This window comes from Helianthus annuus, chromosome 11 (genome assembly GCF_002127325.2).
Source record: "Helianthus annuus cultivar XRQ/B chromosome 11, HanXRQr2.0-SUNRISE, whole genome shotgun sequence".
Taxonomy (NCBI): domain Eukaryota; kingdom Viridiplantae; phylum Streptophyta; class Magnoliopsida; order Asterales; family Asteraceae; genus Helianthus; species Helianthus annuus.
In genome coordinates this window covers 40,244,853-40,261,178 of record NC_035443.2, presented here as the reverse complement: position 1 = coordinate 40,261,178, position 16,326 = coordinate 40,244,853, and the positions used below count along the sequence as shown (strand labels likewise).

The 16,326-nt window shown below is 39.8% G+C and overlaps 1 protein-coding gene and 1 non-coding gene across 2 annotated transcripts; one reads left to right on the top strand and one right to left on the bottom strand.

The window, feature by feature from the left end:
* The first annotated feature begins 4,239 nt into the window (after window positions 1-4,239).
* LOC110888103 lies at window positions 4,240-5,622 on the top strand. Its single transcript, XM_022135642.1, has 4 exons — window positions 4,240-4,367; window positions 4,451-4,484; window positions 4,572-5,289; window positions 5,390-5,622. Exons 1-4 carry the CDS (start codon window positions 4,240-4,242, stop codon window positions 5,620-5,622), a joined length of 1,113 nt encoding a protein of 370 aa, XP_021991334.1.
* LOC118484566 lies at window positions 4,627-4,732 on the bottom strand. The gene has a single exon (XR_004873674.1). It is a non-coding gene; the product is annotated as a small nucleolar RNA R71 (small nucleolar RNA).
* Window positions 5,623-16,326: the final 10,704 nt, after the last annotated feature.

The following is a 16,326-nucleotide window of genomic DNA, read 5'->3' as shown; positions in this document are numbered from 1 at the left end:
TGAAGGAACCAGCCGATCGAGCCAGCCGGCCGATCGAATGGATGTTCGAACGGACTTTCAAACCAATCGAACAGCCCACTCGATCGAACAGCTGTCCGATCGATTGGTCTATCCGATCCAGTTTCCACTGTTCACTTTTTCCGCGTTACTCATCGTTGTGTTATCGAACTATTCAGGCTAACCTATTCTCAGTGCTCCTCTCAAACCACAACCAACCACTGTGAGTATACTCGATCCCTTTTTGCTTTCAGCACTTTTGGGTGTTACATACGTAATCTATCAAATTCACAAACAACACAAACTATTTGAACGCTAACCTACTTGCATGTATTACTTGTCTAAATGATTGCTGTTTATTATGTTTACACGTGGAGTGCTATCTGCCTGCTTTAGCAACGTAGTACTATAGTTTGGACTCAGCACCCGTTCACACGGGGGTTGCTAAGGACAATTACTTGCATGGATTACAGTGGTAATCATGTATTGCGAACTGTCTCGGACAGTCAACTTGAAGTCGTTGGTATCGATGGTCCCATGTTGATAATTTACATGCATCGTTTGCCCTTGTGTACGTGCTTGGTTATGCGTAAACTTTTCGAACTTTATATGCTATATCAAACTTGTGTACTCACCTTTACATTATATGTATTGACTTTTATTTTAACGTATGTGACAGGTGTTTAAGCTCCTAGCGTGCTAGGGAAGCGAGGCAATAATAAGCTTCTAGGAGCCTGTGACCTTAGGACAGTGTCCACATACCTGCTCCAGGGCCATAATTATCTGTAGATCTTGTACTGGCACCTGTAGTCAGTAAGATTTACGGATAGCCGTCTAGAAGTCTTAAAACAATATTTAAATTCGGTCTGTAATAATTAAGAATCTGAGTTGTCGGAACAGTTCCCATATTGTTTAGTTGATTTCTATGATAACTTGTTATTGTTTGGGACACGGTATGGGACGTGTTATATAACTGAATTGTATGATAGTTGTTGTGGAAACTTCTGAACAATCTGTTTCGCTCAGTGCCACGCCCCGATGATTCCGCCATCGGTTGGGGTGTGACACATAGTGATGTGATGATGTTTGTTTATTTGTTTTTTGGTGTGTTTCATGTAGGAACGTAGTAGTGTGGTACACTAGTTTGCATTTTCATGTAGTTGCATTTGTTTTAAGTTTCTAATAAAGATGAACTCAAGTTGCTAAATGTCACACATGCTACGTGTTTGATTGATGAATGAATGAGTTAAGTCCTTGAAAAAGTGTTACACGTGAATGGGAAATGATGAAATTTCGGCATGCGATACTTAGGCATGAAGTTGATCCGAAAAGAAGGGATAATAGGATTTGTGATGATTGTACGAAAAAAGAGGATAATAAATATTCAAGTAACTGACTTTGAGCATGCAAGTATGATTAGGTATACAATTCATTGCATGTTATAACCGGTGAATAAGCATACGTCCTTTGGCATGGTTAGCCCTTTAAGTTGCTTGATAGAGTACACTTTGCAAGTTAAATAGATAGAAATACCTATTTGAGGATAATATGCCATATGCTTGTCAACACATGTTTCACACTTTTACCCAGATCCTTCCATTTTTGTGAGAATTTGAGCCTACTCAAGCACATTCATATATATCATGCTCTTTTCTTTGTAGAGGATTACCCAAAATTGTACATTATGGTAGAACTAGTGTAGTTATACATTCCAAGATCTTGAACTGAGATTTATGCAAAAGTGATAGAGGCGTTAGGATACCCCTTCTTGATTAAAACCATTTCATTTGATTAACCCACCTTAAAGTATCCATTAGATCACCAATTCGAGCCTATTCCTTCCATTTGTTAAAACCCACAAATATTCACCCAATTTTCCATTAAGCCATTTCTACCTCTTCTTTTAAACTTTTTGATCAAATCCGGGTCAACGTCGATAGTTTGTTTAGTTTATTGTGATATCGATCCAAAAAGAAAGAAAAAAATGAAAACAAAAAATAAAAAATGTTGCTATGCATGAGAGGTCAATTGACCAAAGTACATGGTTGCAAAAAAAAAGTGAGTCATGTATATACGGTTCAAAATAACACGAGTTATGTTAGTACTTAGTTATTTGTGTTATGTTGTAGGATTCGGATTTCTTCACTTTTTAGCCATTTGCCCAACATTAATTCCAAACCATTCACCCAAGCCAACCCATGATGCCCTCTTGATTTGCATTTAGTCTTTTGTTAAGAGGTGGCGGTTTGATTTCTGTACTAGCATATGCTAATAATGTTGCAATTGTAGATTGAGCGTTTCAGAAAAAATACTAGTACCATTTTTACTAGTCCACTAAATAACCTGAGGGGAATGATACATTATGAGGAGTGTGAAACCCCTATGTATTGACAAGTTGAGGCATATTAGGTTTAATTAGGTAATTTATACTTATTCGCTTGCTTGGTTGTAAACTCTTGATTGTTGTCAGTCTTGTGGGTTGGATATGCCTTATGACCTTAGCTTGCATTGGTGAAAAACATGTGTGTGTTAAAAGCTGACCATTGCCCAAGTGTTGCATTGAAAGTTACTTGAAAGTTGCATCTCATAAAAATGTACAATATCTATCAAGCCTACTTTGAACTTCTCGGGAGACAAAGTGTTTTAGGATTGCAAACCAGTCTGATCCCATTGTAATTTCCTTTTTCGGGACGAAAAAGATTTAAGTTGGGGAATTTTGATGTATGTTTTTAATGTGTGACATTTTAGCATGTTAAATTGTGTTTTCGATCATGAATACCATTTGGAAAGAGTTACTTTGTCAAGTTTATTTCCGCAGGTTCCAGGTGAAGATTGGATGCATTTTGGATGGATATAGCACCAAGAAACGAGACGGGCATGTACGAGACAAAATTTGGAAATGAAACGGATGAAACAAAGGCTCAGGGCCGTAAATTACGGCCCGGGCCGTATTTTACGGCCTCCTCTGCATCAGTTTCATGTTTAAGTCTCGTAAATTGTAGGCAGGCCGTATTTTACTGGGTAGGCCGTATGTTACGGCCCCTGGGCGGTTCTGGACGGTTTTTGTAATATTTTAGCCAAATAAACATGTTTTTCTTTGGATTTTGCGGATATTCTTGACCATTGGAGGCTAGGAGACATCAAGGGACGAGTAATACTCATTCATAAAGTGTTTTAACATCAAGATTTCACCAATTGCTATTGAAATCGCAACATATCTTCATCAAGCATGATCATGTGTGGCTAAAACCGTTGTGGTCACAACCAAGGGCTAGGGTTTGTATGCCATTTAGTTCAATTTGAGTTGTTTATCTATGTTGGACATGAATTCATGGTGTTTGTTAGAGATCTATGACATTTGCTAAGTTTTTATGTGTTATTTCATGTGTTGATTGTTCCTAAACGTTGTTTTCTTGAATCACTTCATGTATTTTGAGTTAATTGGTGTTTAATCATTGAATGTCAAGATATATGATTGAAGGTTATGTTAACATGTTTATATTTGATGGTGATCATTTTGTGATAGCCTAATTACATCGGTGTTCAATCGTTGTAAGCTTAGATACACAAGTATAGGTCTTTCAATACTCAATTCACATATGATGTCACAAGGTTATGTCTATATAATCTTCCAAACCAGATTCGCAAACTTAAATTACTAGTTGCGCTATCAAACTTGATACTTGGTTGTGCTCATTGTTTACTTAACTGAATTTACAACTTTAGTTAATTCTAATTTCTCAAATCAAAACACAAATCCAATTTTAAGTTTTTACCATGTTTTGCAATCGATTGAGATCTTACACCAACCACTAGCTCTTCGTGGTTCGACACCCTATTTTCCACTACTAATTACGGGTACTTAGGAGCATTTAATCTTTTATCTTTGATCGGTATTTCGACGTCGATCAAATTTTGGCGCCATTGCCGGGGAGCACGTGCGCTTGGTGTTTGTTTTTAGTTGATTGCTTTTCTGTTTTTGTTAAATATTGATAAAAATCCAAAAGTATCATAAGTCTTGTATCTTTTTACTCTTTGTTACGTTTGGTGTGGTGATTGCACAGGTAGTAGTTTCATTGCATGCATACTAGACATTCTGGAAGATCATCACCATTAGCATTTGTTCTGGAGATAGAAAGATTAGAAAGGCATAACCGAATTGTCCATAGAGCAAGCTTGACTTCACATCCAATCTCTTCATACATTTCTGATTCCGAAGAAAGCGATACCGAAAGCACAAATATGGCTGATAGTGAAGGTGATCCACCACTACCTGGAGTAGACACTCATTTCAGGCCGATGATCTTTAGGATCCCATCTCCAATTGTTACACCGGTTTTAAATGGGAGAATATTTGAAATCCGGCCTCAGTACTTGGCTATTTTACCAACTTTAGGGGAGTTGCATCAGACGAGCCTTACACACATTTGATTGACTATGCAGTAATATGTAGCACCATTGGGAAACAAGGCTTTACACCTGAAGAGGTAAAATTACGTCTTTTTCAATTTTCACTCAAAGATAGAGCTAAACAATGGTTTTCAACTTTACCATCTGATAGTATTCGAACATAGGATGAAATGCAAAGAACTTTTCTTGAGGAATACTATTCGATTAGTAAAATTAGTGAAGCTCGAAATGCTATCAAATCTTTTAGTCAACATGTTGGGGAAACATTTCATGAAGCCTTCAAACGTTTTAATGAAATGCTTAGAATGTGTCCTCATCATGACATCCCTAAATGGGATTTGGTCAAAAAGTTTTATGATGGTTTAGTTACCGAGGATCAAAAAGTTGTCTTTGCATGTAGTGGTGGAACCTTTTTAACTCATGATGAGAATTGTGAATGGAACTTTTTAGAAACTTTAAGTAAAAGTTCAAAAACTCAAGCTTTCGCTGATCGAAGTGTTAAACCACATCAAATTATTGTAAATAACCAACCTAGTAATGAAAGGTTTGATGCATTAGAAAAGAAAATTGATATGATTTGCCAAAAGTTGGGAAAGGATGTTTCTCTTGTTTCGCAGGTACAAGCGTTATGTGAAATATGTGGAGATATGGGGCATGTTGCTTTCGATTGCCCTATGAATTTTGGAAGTAGTGAAGAAGTTAATCAAGTATACGAGGAAAGGAAGTCTTATGATATGAATTCTAACACGTATCATCCCGGATTGCGGAATCATCCAAATTTTCAATACGACAACCCCGCGAATCAAATGAATCCTAACTTTCAAGGATCAAGCCAACAAGGTGGACAACAACAATTTCAGCCCCGTCAAATAAAATTTCAAGGTAACTATCAAAGGGGGGCAATTCAATCAAGGCTTCAATCAAGGTGGGTACCAACAAGGAATACCTCAACAACAAGGGTAATCAAGAAATTTCCAACAAGGTCAAAGTCAAAATCAAGGCCAAGCAAGTTCATCACAAGGAAATGCAACCATTGAAGGTTCAACCAAGTTAGATGAGATTTTAGGAATTTTGAAAGGGGTGGTGCAAGAACAAGAAGTTCAAGGTAAGACCGTGGGATCTCTAACCCAACAAGTTGGTCAACTAGCAGAAGAAGTGGCTATAAGACAACAGGGAAAGCTTCCAAGTGACACAACAATCAACCCACAATATTAAGCATCATCAAAGAACAGCAAAAATGCATACGTCAATGAGGTATGTGTTCTTAGAAATGGTAAGTCTTATGAGAACAATGTTGAAACTCCATCACAATTTGTTGAAGGTATGGTGGAGGATGTTAGTGATGAATCCGATAATGACCAAGAAATAGAAACTCATGTTACTAAAACTCAACCTCATCAAACTTTTAAAAATTCAACAAATCAAGAGGTTGTGGGTAACGAGTCTACTAAAGTGATGGATAAGGGTGTGGAGACTAATACCCCCCCCCCCATATCATTCCATTTTAGTAAATCCGATTAAAGCATCGATTTATGGGAAAAGGGGACTCCAATCTAAGGAAATGTGGGATGTATTTAAGCAAGTCAAAATTAACTTACCGTTGATTGATGCGATTTGTCAAATCCCTTCTTATGCAAAATTTTTGAAAGATTTATGTACTCAAAAACAACATAAGTTACCTAAGAAACTTGATTTGACAGCTAATGTAAATGCAATTTTGTCAACTTCTCTCCCACAAAAACTTAAAGATCCCGGGGCACCCTATCACACCCCAACCGATGGCGGAAACATCGGGACAGGACGAACAAATCGCTCAAAGCATCATAACGCTACTTGTGTCAATATAGATTAATCAAAATTTCATAATAAGAACTAGATTGTCATACAAACCAAAACATAGTCAAAATTGTATCAATCATCATCAAAATTCAAACATTGTTCAAAATATTGTTTTTCTAAGGTGTGTATCTAAAGTCACCCTAGCTTGATTCTTCAACGTCCAAACTATCAACTTGCAACATGTATTAAAATAAAATCAACAAAAATGTTGGCGAGTATACAAGTTTAATACATAGCATAAATAGTCAAAGTGTTTAATTACTCATATCCGACATGAATAACATATTACAAGTTTCTACATGCATAAATAGCATAAATAGTCAAAGTAATCTATATGTTAACCCAAGTCTCCAATGCAAAGTGTCTTTCCTACATCGTCGCAACGAGGAGGAGGTAAAAGTATCAAACTTAACAATACCCCAAGTTTCAAGGGCGGTGCGTTACTCCTATAGCGCTATAATTGTCAATGTAGGCTAAACATAAGATTCAACGTTCACGTAGCATATAAGACTCACAAGTATCATGTTTTCATGTTTAATAGTGGACAGAGTATGTTTATAAACAAGTTTCAAGTGGCGTGTGTTTATATAGATTACATGTTGCGTCCCAAAGTGTTTAAAACAAAAAGGGATCGAGTATACTCACAGTGCGTGCTTAGAACCTAGACACAGTCTGGTTGGATTGAAGGGAGCGTCGGATCAGCCTGTGTACGGGAATAAGGCATAAGTCCTCTAAGTGCTGACATGGTCGAAAACGGAGTGTCGAGTGGGGTAAAAGTGAGTTAAGTGTTCAACAGACTATCCGAGCGAATGGGTTCCATCCGGACGGATGGTCATCCGGTCGGATGGCCATCTGGAAGGATGGCCATCCGGATGGATGGCCATTCGGTTAATCTGTGGCTGTTTGTGAACTGTTAAAATTTTCGAAGTTTTGATTAAAAATGTGGCAACAAAAGTAAACAACGATTATTATCAGGGTCAGATCATCCGGACGGATGTCCATTTGGGCGGATGGTCTGTGTTTGAAGTTTTGTAAAATTTTCTAAGTAAAAGTTTTAAGTTAACGGAGACGGCGTGATGACGTGTCAAACAACGGAATATACCAAATCCAGTTCATTCGGCCGGATGGGCGCAACCCATTCAGACAAACGTGCATGTTCTTGATGAAGATTCATGTTTGACCTGTTAATCGGTCCGCCTCTTTGGTGGAAATTAGTTCTCAAGCCGACTTTCGACTAAGGAACGAGTCGAGAGCCTGATTGAGTCCAGATTCCATCAATATTGTGTAAAAACAGAGGCGAAGTTCAAAACTAGTAGAAAAATGTTGAAATCATTCATAACTAAGTTGAAAAGTGTGAAAATCCTTTGGATCTTAGACCAATCTCGATTGAATGATGCTCCACAACAGTTTGCCTAAGCAAAACGAGTGAAAACCACGAGGGGTCTAAAATCAGTGTTTTCGAGAAAAAAATTAAGGTGTGTGTGATTTTGATGAAGAAGATGGAGTAGAAGTGATTAGAGATGATGATTGACGAAGATTTGGGAGAAAAGCTTACAAAATGGCCTTGAATCGCGTCTGAGACTTGGGGAGCGGATGGGAGTGTCAAATTGTTGAAATGAGGGTGTACGGCTGGTATTTATAGGGGAGGGCGAGGTGTTAAGGCGGTGTGCGACTGGCGGTGTCTGGATGGTTCCAACCGGACGAATGGTCATCCGGACGGATTGTTATCCGGGCGAATGGCCATTCGGACGGCCGGGTTTGCGTTTGTTAGTTTTCCAACTTTGGTTTATTTGCGAGCGAGGTTGAGTGTTGCGTTGCTTATTATTGTGAGTAGCCATTACGTATAGTATTATTACATCTAGGCGTTCAAATAGCATAAATAACAAGAATAATTTCGTGTTTCGAATTCGTGTTAAATTAGTTTCTCGTTCATTAAGTATCAAAGCATAACAAAGAGTCAAGAATCTGGATAAACATATCGTTCTCATGTAAGAAGCATCACATATAGTACTAGTTTGCACATAGTTTAACACAATTATGATTAAAATAGTCTTATTTTCATTATGATCGGTCGTCTCGAGTGTACAAGTATAACTAGGTAGGAAGTACGATAAGACTTGCTAAGATAATAAGAGTATCAAACCGCAGGGCGTTACAGTCTCCCCTGCTTTAGGAGATTTTGTCCCCGAAATCTAAGAGGAAGACTGAACAAAGAGCTGTGGATACTTGGTCTTCATTTCACTCTCGAGTTCCCAAGTGAATTCGACGCCACGCTTTCCTTCCCATCGAACCTTGACTATGGTAATTTTGCTGTGCCTTAGCCGCTTGGTACCTCGGTCCATGATTTCAACCGGTTTTTCTACAAAATGAAGAGTCTCGTCTATTGGCAAGTCTTCGATGGGAACTTGCAGTTCCTCATCTGCTAAACACTTCCTGAGATTTGAGACATGGAACGTCGGATGTACATTGCTAAGTTCCTGAGGTAAATCGAGTCGGTAAGCTACCTTGCCAATCCTTTCGAGTATCTTGAAAGGACCCACATAGAGAGGGGCAAGCTTTCCCTTTTTACCAAAACGTATCACTCCTTTCCAGGGGGATACATTGAGCAGAACGTGGTCTCCAACATTGAATTCCAAAGGCTTGCGCCTTTTGTCAGCATAGCTCTTTTGTCTGCTTCTAGCCTTGAGTAAGTTATCGCGGATTTGAAGAATCTTATCCGTCGTCTCTTGAATGAGCTCAGGGCCAGTAAGTTGCTTGTCACCAATCTCAAGCCAACTGATGGGAGATCAGCACTTGCGACCGTATAAAGCTTCGAAAGGAGCCATCTGAATACTGGAATGGTAGCTGTTGTTGTACGAGAACTCGATCAATGATAAATGTACATCCTAATTACCACCAAAGTCGATGACACAAGAACGAAGCATATCCTCTAAGGTTTGAATAGTACGTTCTGTCTGTCTATCCGTTTGGAGATGAAAGGTCGTACTAAGATTCAAGTGAGAACCCATAGCGGATTGAAAGGTTTGCCAAAGGCGTGATGTGAAACGACCATCGCGGTCAGAGATGATGTCAATAGGTATACCATGACGACATATGATTTCATCTCTTTAAACTCGGGCAAGTTTCTCCACGTTGAAATCTTCACGAATAGGAAGAAAGTGAGCTGATTTGGTAAAACGGTTGATGATTACCCATATGCTATCGTGACCGGAAGGTGTTCGAGGAAGTTTGGTTATGAAGTCCATAGCACTGCTATCCCATTTCCAAATGGGGATCTCGGGTTGCTCGAGGAGGCCTGAAGGACGCTGATGCTCAGCTTTGACCTTTGAGCAAGTGAGACATTTCGACACGTAAGCGGCGATGTCCTTTTTCATACCAGGCCACCAATAGGACATACACAAGTCATGGTACATCTTATCAGCACCGGGATGAATAGAGTATCGGCATTTGTGAGCTTCATTCATGATGAGCTCACGAAGATTGTCGTGATCTGGCACCCAGATGCGATCGAGATAGTATTAAAGTCCATCAGACTTCGTCACAAGTTGGTCTATAGAGGCACCTCGTATTTCAACGATTAGACTACCATCGTTGGCTGGTGAGTATTGAGCTTCACGAATACAAGCATGAAGATTGCTAGTGATCTGGAAACAGCGGATGCTACTAACATGAGTCTTACGACTGAGAGCATCGGCCATGACATTCGCCTTGCCAGGATGGTAGCGAATCTGACAGTCGTAGTCGTTAAGCAACTCCACCCATCGTCGCTGACGCATGTTCAGTTCCTTTTGGTTAAAGGTATGCTGCAGGCTCTTATGGTCAGAGAAAACCATACACTTAGTACCATATAGGTAGTGTCACCAAATCTTTAACGCAAAAAAAACTGCGCCCAACTCGAGATCGTGGATAGTATAGTTTTCTCATGTATTTTGAGTTGTCGAGAGGCATAAGCGATGACCTTGTCTCGCTGCATGAGAACACAACCAAGACCACGGTTCGAGGCATCACAATATACCACGAAATCATCATTCCCATCAGGGAGAGCAAGTACAGGAGCGTTACAAAAGCAGATTCTTGAGGGTTTGAAAAGATTCCTCTTGCTCAGGACCCCAAGCAAAAGGTTTCTCTTTCTGAGTTAACGAAGTGAGAGGAACGGCGATTTTTGAAAAGTCCGAGATGAATCGGCGGTAATAACCTGCCAATCCCAAGAAGGAACGAATCTCAGATGCAGATTTAGGCGTGATCCAATTCTTCACTGCTTTGATTTTGGAAGGTCAACATGGATTCCTTGCTTGCTAACAACGTGCCCGAGAAATTGTACTTCTTTAATCCAGAATTCGCACTTAGAAAACTTTGCGTATAAGCGTTCACCACGTAACAGTTCTAACATGAGGCGTAAATGTCGTTCATGATCAGCTTGGGTTTTTGAATAAATGAGAATATCATCAATAAAAACTATTACAAAACGATCCAAGTAAGGTTGCAAACGCGATTGATTAGGTCCATGAACACGACGGTTGCGTTGGTCAAACCAAAAGGCATAACCACAAACTCGTAGTGTCCATAACGGGTGCGAAATGCGATTTTGAGGATATCTTCTTCAAGAACACGGAGTTGATGATAATTATATCGAAGGTCGATTTTAGAGAAACAACTTGCGCCTTGTAGCTGGTCAAATAGATCGTCGATGCGGGGGAGAGGATAACGATTTTTGACGGTGCGTTTGTTAAGTTCACGGTAGTCGATGCACATGTGAAACGAACCTTCTTTCTTCTTGACAAATAGCACAGGAGCACCCCAAGGTGAGGTACTTGGACGTATAAAACCCTTATCGAGAAGTTTTTGCAGTTGACTAGATAACTCTTGCATCTCCGAGGGTGCAAGTCGGTAAGGAGCCTTGGCAATAGGAGTCAAACCAGGTACGAGATCAATACGAAAATCGACAGATCGAGGTGGAGGAAGACCAGGAAGATCTTTAGGAAAGACATCAGGGAAATCGCACACTACTGGAACATCACTTACGCTCTTTCCCTTGCCCTTTTCTTCCACTACGTGAGCTAAAAAGGCAAAGTACTGTTTATGTAAGCATTTATTCGCTTGAGTGCATGACATCAATTTCAGTCCTCTAGAAGGTCGGTCTCCATAGACGTGTAATGTATCACCAGACGGGAGAGGTAAGCGAACGTACTTCTCATGACAACAGATTTCAGCATGGTTCTTACGTAACCAATCCATGCCTACTATGATATCGAAGCTACCCAGTTGCATGGGTATAAGGTCGATAGTGAAAACGTGATCGTTAAGAGTAAGGAGATAATCACGGAGAATATAGTCGACTAAGATAGACTTACCATCGGCAATCTCGACTGAGAACGACTTAGGTAGTTTAGAGCGTACACAGTTTAATAAAGACTCAAATTCAACGGACACAAAGCTTTTGTTCGCACCAGTATCAAATAGGATCGAAGCGTAAAGGTTATTAACGAGAAACGTACCATTAACAACGTCATTGTCGTTCTGAGCTTGTTTGGCGTTGATGTTGAACGTGCGTCCTCGCGGGGCTTACTGTTGCAGCTGCTCTTGATTCAACTAAGGGCATTGAGGACGGGGATGAGTGGTATCACCACAATTATAGCAGGCTCGTGCGTTGTTTGCGGGTTTGGGGTTCTAGGGAGCTTGCTGAACTTGGTTGGTCCGGTGGCAGTAAGGGGCTGTGTGACCGTAACGGTTGCATGAAGTACAATGGCGACAAGCTGAGTTGGCAGGGTGATGGTAATGACAAGCGTCGCATTTGGGATGAACCCCAGTGTACGGCTTCTTTGTGTTTTCAGGAGAAGCAGGGTTTGGATTTGTAGCAGGTACAATCGTATTACAGCCAGAGTTCTGAGACTTTCGTTTCTCATTCTTGCCACCACTTGATTGCTGGGTGATCTGGTTAACTGGTTTCGAGGAGGCAGGTGTGCCAAACTGTTTATCACGAACACAGTTGTTGTTCAGACTAGCTGCAAGTCGGTAAACTTCTTCGATAGAGTCTAGCTGTGCTGCTTCAATGGTGTCACGCATACCAGAAGGCAACCCATGAATGTACTTCATGATCATGCATTTAGGAGTAGACACCAAATGAGGCACAATTATGCTGAGTTACTTGAAACGGATAGTATAGGCCAGATTGTCATCACCAACTTGTTTAAGATGCCAAAACTCGTCCTCGAGCTTTTGCTGCTCGTGAGGCGGACAGAATTCGAGCATCATCAGTTCCCTAACCTCGGCCCATGGCAAAGCATAAGCTTCATCATTAGAGTGGATATTTCTCTCATTGGTCCACCATTCCAAAGCCCTGCCTTAGAAGACACCAGTAGTACTCCTAGTCTTGAGATGCTCAGGGCACTCACTGTTGATGAAAGTAACTTCAATGTTGTCAAACCATTCCAACATCGCAGTCACCCCATCGCTGCCCGTGAAAGGCTTAGGGTTGCTGGAGACAAAGTGTTTGTAGTTGAAGCTCAGAGGCTTAGCTTGGACCGCTTTCGAGCCAACAGAGGAAGGATGAGTGTTTGAACCCTGAATTTCAGTGACAATCTTGGGAACAATACGTGCGATCTGATCGGCCATGAAGGACATCATTTTCTTCTGAGAGTTAGACTTAGACCTCATGTGAGGGTTGGAAAGTCGGCTTGATGACATCTAAAGATTCAAACAAAGAATAGTTGAGACTTGATCGTAATGTTTTTGTTAAATTGATTCGTATCACAGAGTTCATCACATGGCGCATAAATGTTTCAAATATTATCACATAGTACATATGTTTCACATAGCATAACAAGTTTTCACATTGTATCACATAGAATAACAAAAGCATCATAAATTTAATTTGTTCACGAGAGATTATTATTGTTTTAGATTGCGAGGATACATGCGAAGTGTGTAACGATTTTGAAACGAGCGAAATAATAAGTATAAAACCACATAATAATCGGGATAATATAAAAGAGAGGCTCATAAAACATAGGATTGTCTCGGGTAGAGAAACGTCGACTATTCCAAGGTGGTCGAGAGTCCTTTCGGATTAAGGAAATGTGCTTTGGCCTAATAGAAAAATACTCTCATCGAAAACGACGAATGATATTTGTCCTTCCAGTTACTACACGTCCTTAATCGATTGGATAACTCGAAACCTTGGCGCGATTGAAAATCAAAGAGTGAGACTAGTTATCAAGATGCGAGTTTCACCTCTAACTTGGTAACATCGTAGCCTAGTATGGTTGGTACTTATCAAAAGATAAGACCACTAGAATATGAGATGGATATTTCCTTCAAGGTTTGGATATCACTCCTAACTTGAGGGTAAATTTCGTGCAAAAATACAAGTATAGCTGAATGAAAGTCGTCATCAAAGGCGGGAATCACCCCTATTTTGATGAGTCGTTTCGATTGTGTTACAAGAGTGTCTTCAAATCATCCAAGTGTGTATTGTGTTAGCCTTAGGAAAGGCATGTATATTGAGAGACCAAAGAGAATAGATAGAAGCAATTAAGAGAGAATGCAAGTAGTTTTAAAGAACACATAGTGAGAATGTTTCTAAACTATAGACTAGGTAAAAGCATTCCTACTTTTCCTAATTCCCTATAGTTATGGCTCTGATACCAATCTGTCACACCCCAACCAATGTCGGAAACATCGGGGCGGGACGAACAAATCGCTCAAAGCATCATAACGCTACTTGTGTCAATATAGATTAATCAAAATTTCATAATAAGAACTAGATTGTCATACAAACCAAAACATAGTCAAAATTGTATCAATCATCGTCAAAATTCAAACATTGTTCAAAATATTATTTTTCTAAGGTGTGTATCTAAAGTCACCCTAACTTGATTCTTCAACGTCCAAACTATCAACCTGCAACATGTATTAAAATAAAATCAACAAAAAAGTCGGCGAGTATACAAGTTTAATACATAGCATAAATAGTCGAAGTGTTTAATTACTCATATCCGACATGAATAACATATTACAAGTTTCTACATGCTAGGCTAAAGTAATCTATATGTTAACCCAAGTCTCCAACGCAAAGTGCCTTTCCTACATCGTCGCAACGAGGAGGAGGTAAAAGTATCAAACTTAACAATACCCCAAGTTTCAAGGGCGGTGCGTTACTCCTATAGCGCTATAATTGTCAAGGTAGGCTAAACATAAGATTCAACATTCACGTAGCATATAAGACTCACAAGTATCATGTTTTCATGTTTAACAGTGGACAGAGTATGTTTATAAACAAGTTTCAAGTGTCGTGTGTTTATATAGATTACATGTTGCAACCCAAAGTGTTTAAAACAAAAAGGGATCGAGTATACTCACAGTGCATGCTTAGAACCTAGACATAGTCTGGTTGGATTGAAGGGAGCCGGATTAAAGGGAGCCGGATCAGCCTGTGTATGAGAATAAGGCATAAGTCCTCTAAGTGCTGACACAGTCGAAAACGGAGTGTCGAGTGGGGTAAAAGTGTGTTAAGTTTTCAACAGACTATCTGAGCGGATGGATTCCATCCGGACGGATGGCCATTCGGTTAGTCAGTGGCTGTTTGTGAACTGTTAAAATTTTTGAAGTTTTGATTAAAATTGTGGCAACAAAAGTAAACAACGATTATTATCAGGGTCAGATCATCCGGACGGATGGTCATCCGGACAGATGGCCGTTCGGGCGGATGGTCTGTGTTTGAAGTTTTGTAAAATTTTCTAAGTAAAAGTTTTAAGTTAACGGAGACGGCGTGATGATGTATCAAACAACGGAATATACCAAATCCAGTTTATTAGGCCAGATGGGCGCAGCCCATTCAGACAAACGTGCATGTTCTTGATGAAGATTCATGTTTGACCCGTTAATCAGTCCGTCTCTTTGGTGGAAATCAGTTCTCAAGCCGGCTTTCGACTAAGGAACGAGTCGAGAGCCTGATTGAGTCCAGATTCCATCAATATTGTGTAAAAACCGAGGAGAAGTTCAAAACTAGTAGAAAAATGTTGAAATCTTTCATAACTAAGTTGAAAAGTGTGAAAATCCTTTGGAATTTAGACCAATCTCGATTGAATGATGCTCCACAACAGTTTGCCTAAGCAAAACGAGTGAAAACCACCTTCGAGGGGTCTAAAATCAGTGTTTTCGAGAAAAAATTAAGGTGTGTTTGTGATTTTGATGAAGAAGATGGAGTAGAAGTGATTAGGGATGATGATTGACGAAGATTTGGGAGAAAAAGCTTACAAAATGGCCTTGAATCGCGTCTGAGACTTGGGGAGCGGATGGGAGTGTCAAAGTGTTGAAATGAGGGTGTACGGCTGGTATTTATAGGGGAGGGCGAGGTGTTAAGGCGGTGTGCGACTGGCGGTGTCCGGATGGCCGGGTTTGCGTTTGTTAGTTTTCCAACTTTGGTTCGTTTTCGAGCAAAGTTAAGTGTTGCGTTGCGTATTATTGTGAGTAGCCATTACGTAGTATTATTACATCTAGGCGTTCAAATAGCATAAATAACAAGAGTAATTTCGTGTTTCGAATTCGTGTTAAATTAGTTTCTTGTTCATTAAGTATCAAAGCATAACAAAGAGTCAAGAATTTGGATAAACATATCATTCTCATGTAAGAAACACCACATAGAGTAATAGTTTGCACATAGTTTAACACAATTATGATTAAAATAGTCTCATTTTCATTATGATCGGTCGTCTCGAGTGTACAAGTATAACTGGGTAGGAAGTACGATAAGACTTGCTAAGATAATAAGAGTATCAAAATGCAGGGCGTTACACACCCCTCATTTCCATCCAAGTGGGTGATGTTAGCATTGAACGGGCACCACTAGATTTGGGAGCAAGTGTTAGTATCCTCCCCAAGAGTTTATATGACCAACATGACTTTGGTCCACTCAAGCAACCTGATATTACTGTTGTAATGGCGAATATGTCTCCTAAACTCCCTAGGGGAATGCTATATGATGTAATTGTGAAATTTCAAGACTTTTATTATCCCGTTGATTTTTTAGTTCTTGATTCCACATCAAAACAAGTAGAGAAACAAGCTAATGTGATTTTTGTA

Coding starts and splice junctions, on each gene's coding strand:
- LOC110888103 (XM_022135642.1), top strand. CDS start 4,240: ATGGCTGATAGTGAAGGTGATCCACCACTACCTGGAGTAGACACTCAT. Junction 4,485..4,571: donor AAGGCTTTACACCTGAAGAG/GTAAAATTACGT, acceptor ATTCGAACATAG/GATGAAATGCAAAGAACTTT. Junction 5,290..5,389: donor CCGTCAAATAAAATTTCAAG/GTAACTATCAAA, acceptor ATTTCCAACAAG/GTCAAAGTCAAAATCAAGGC.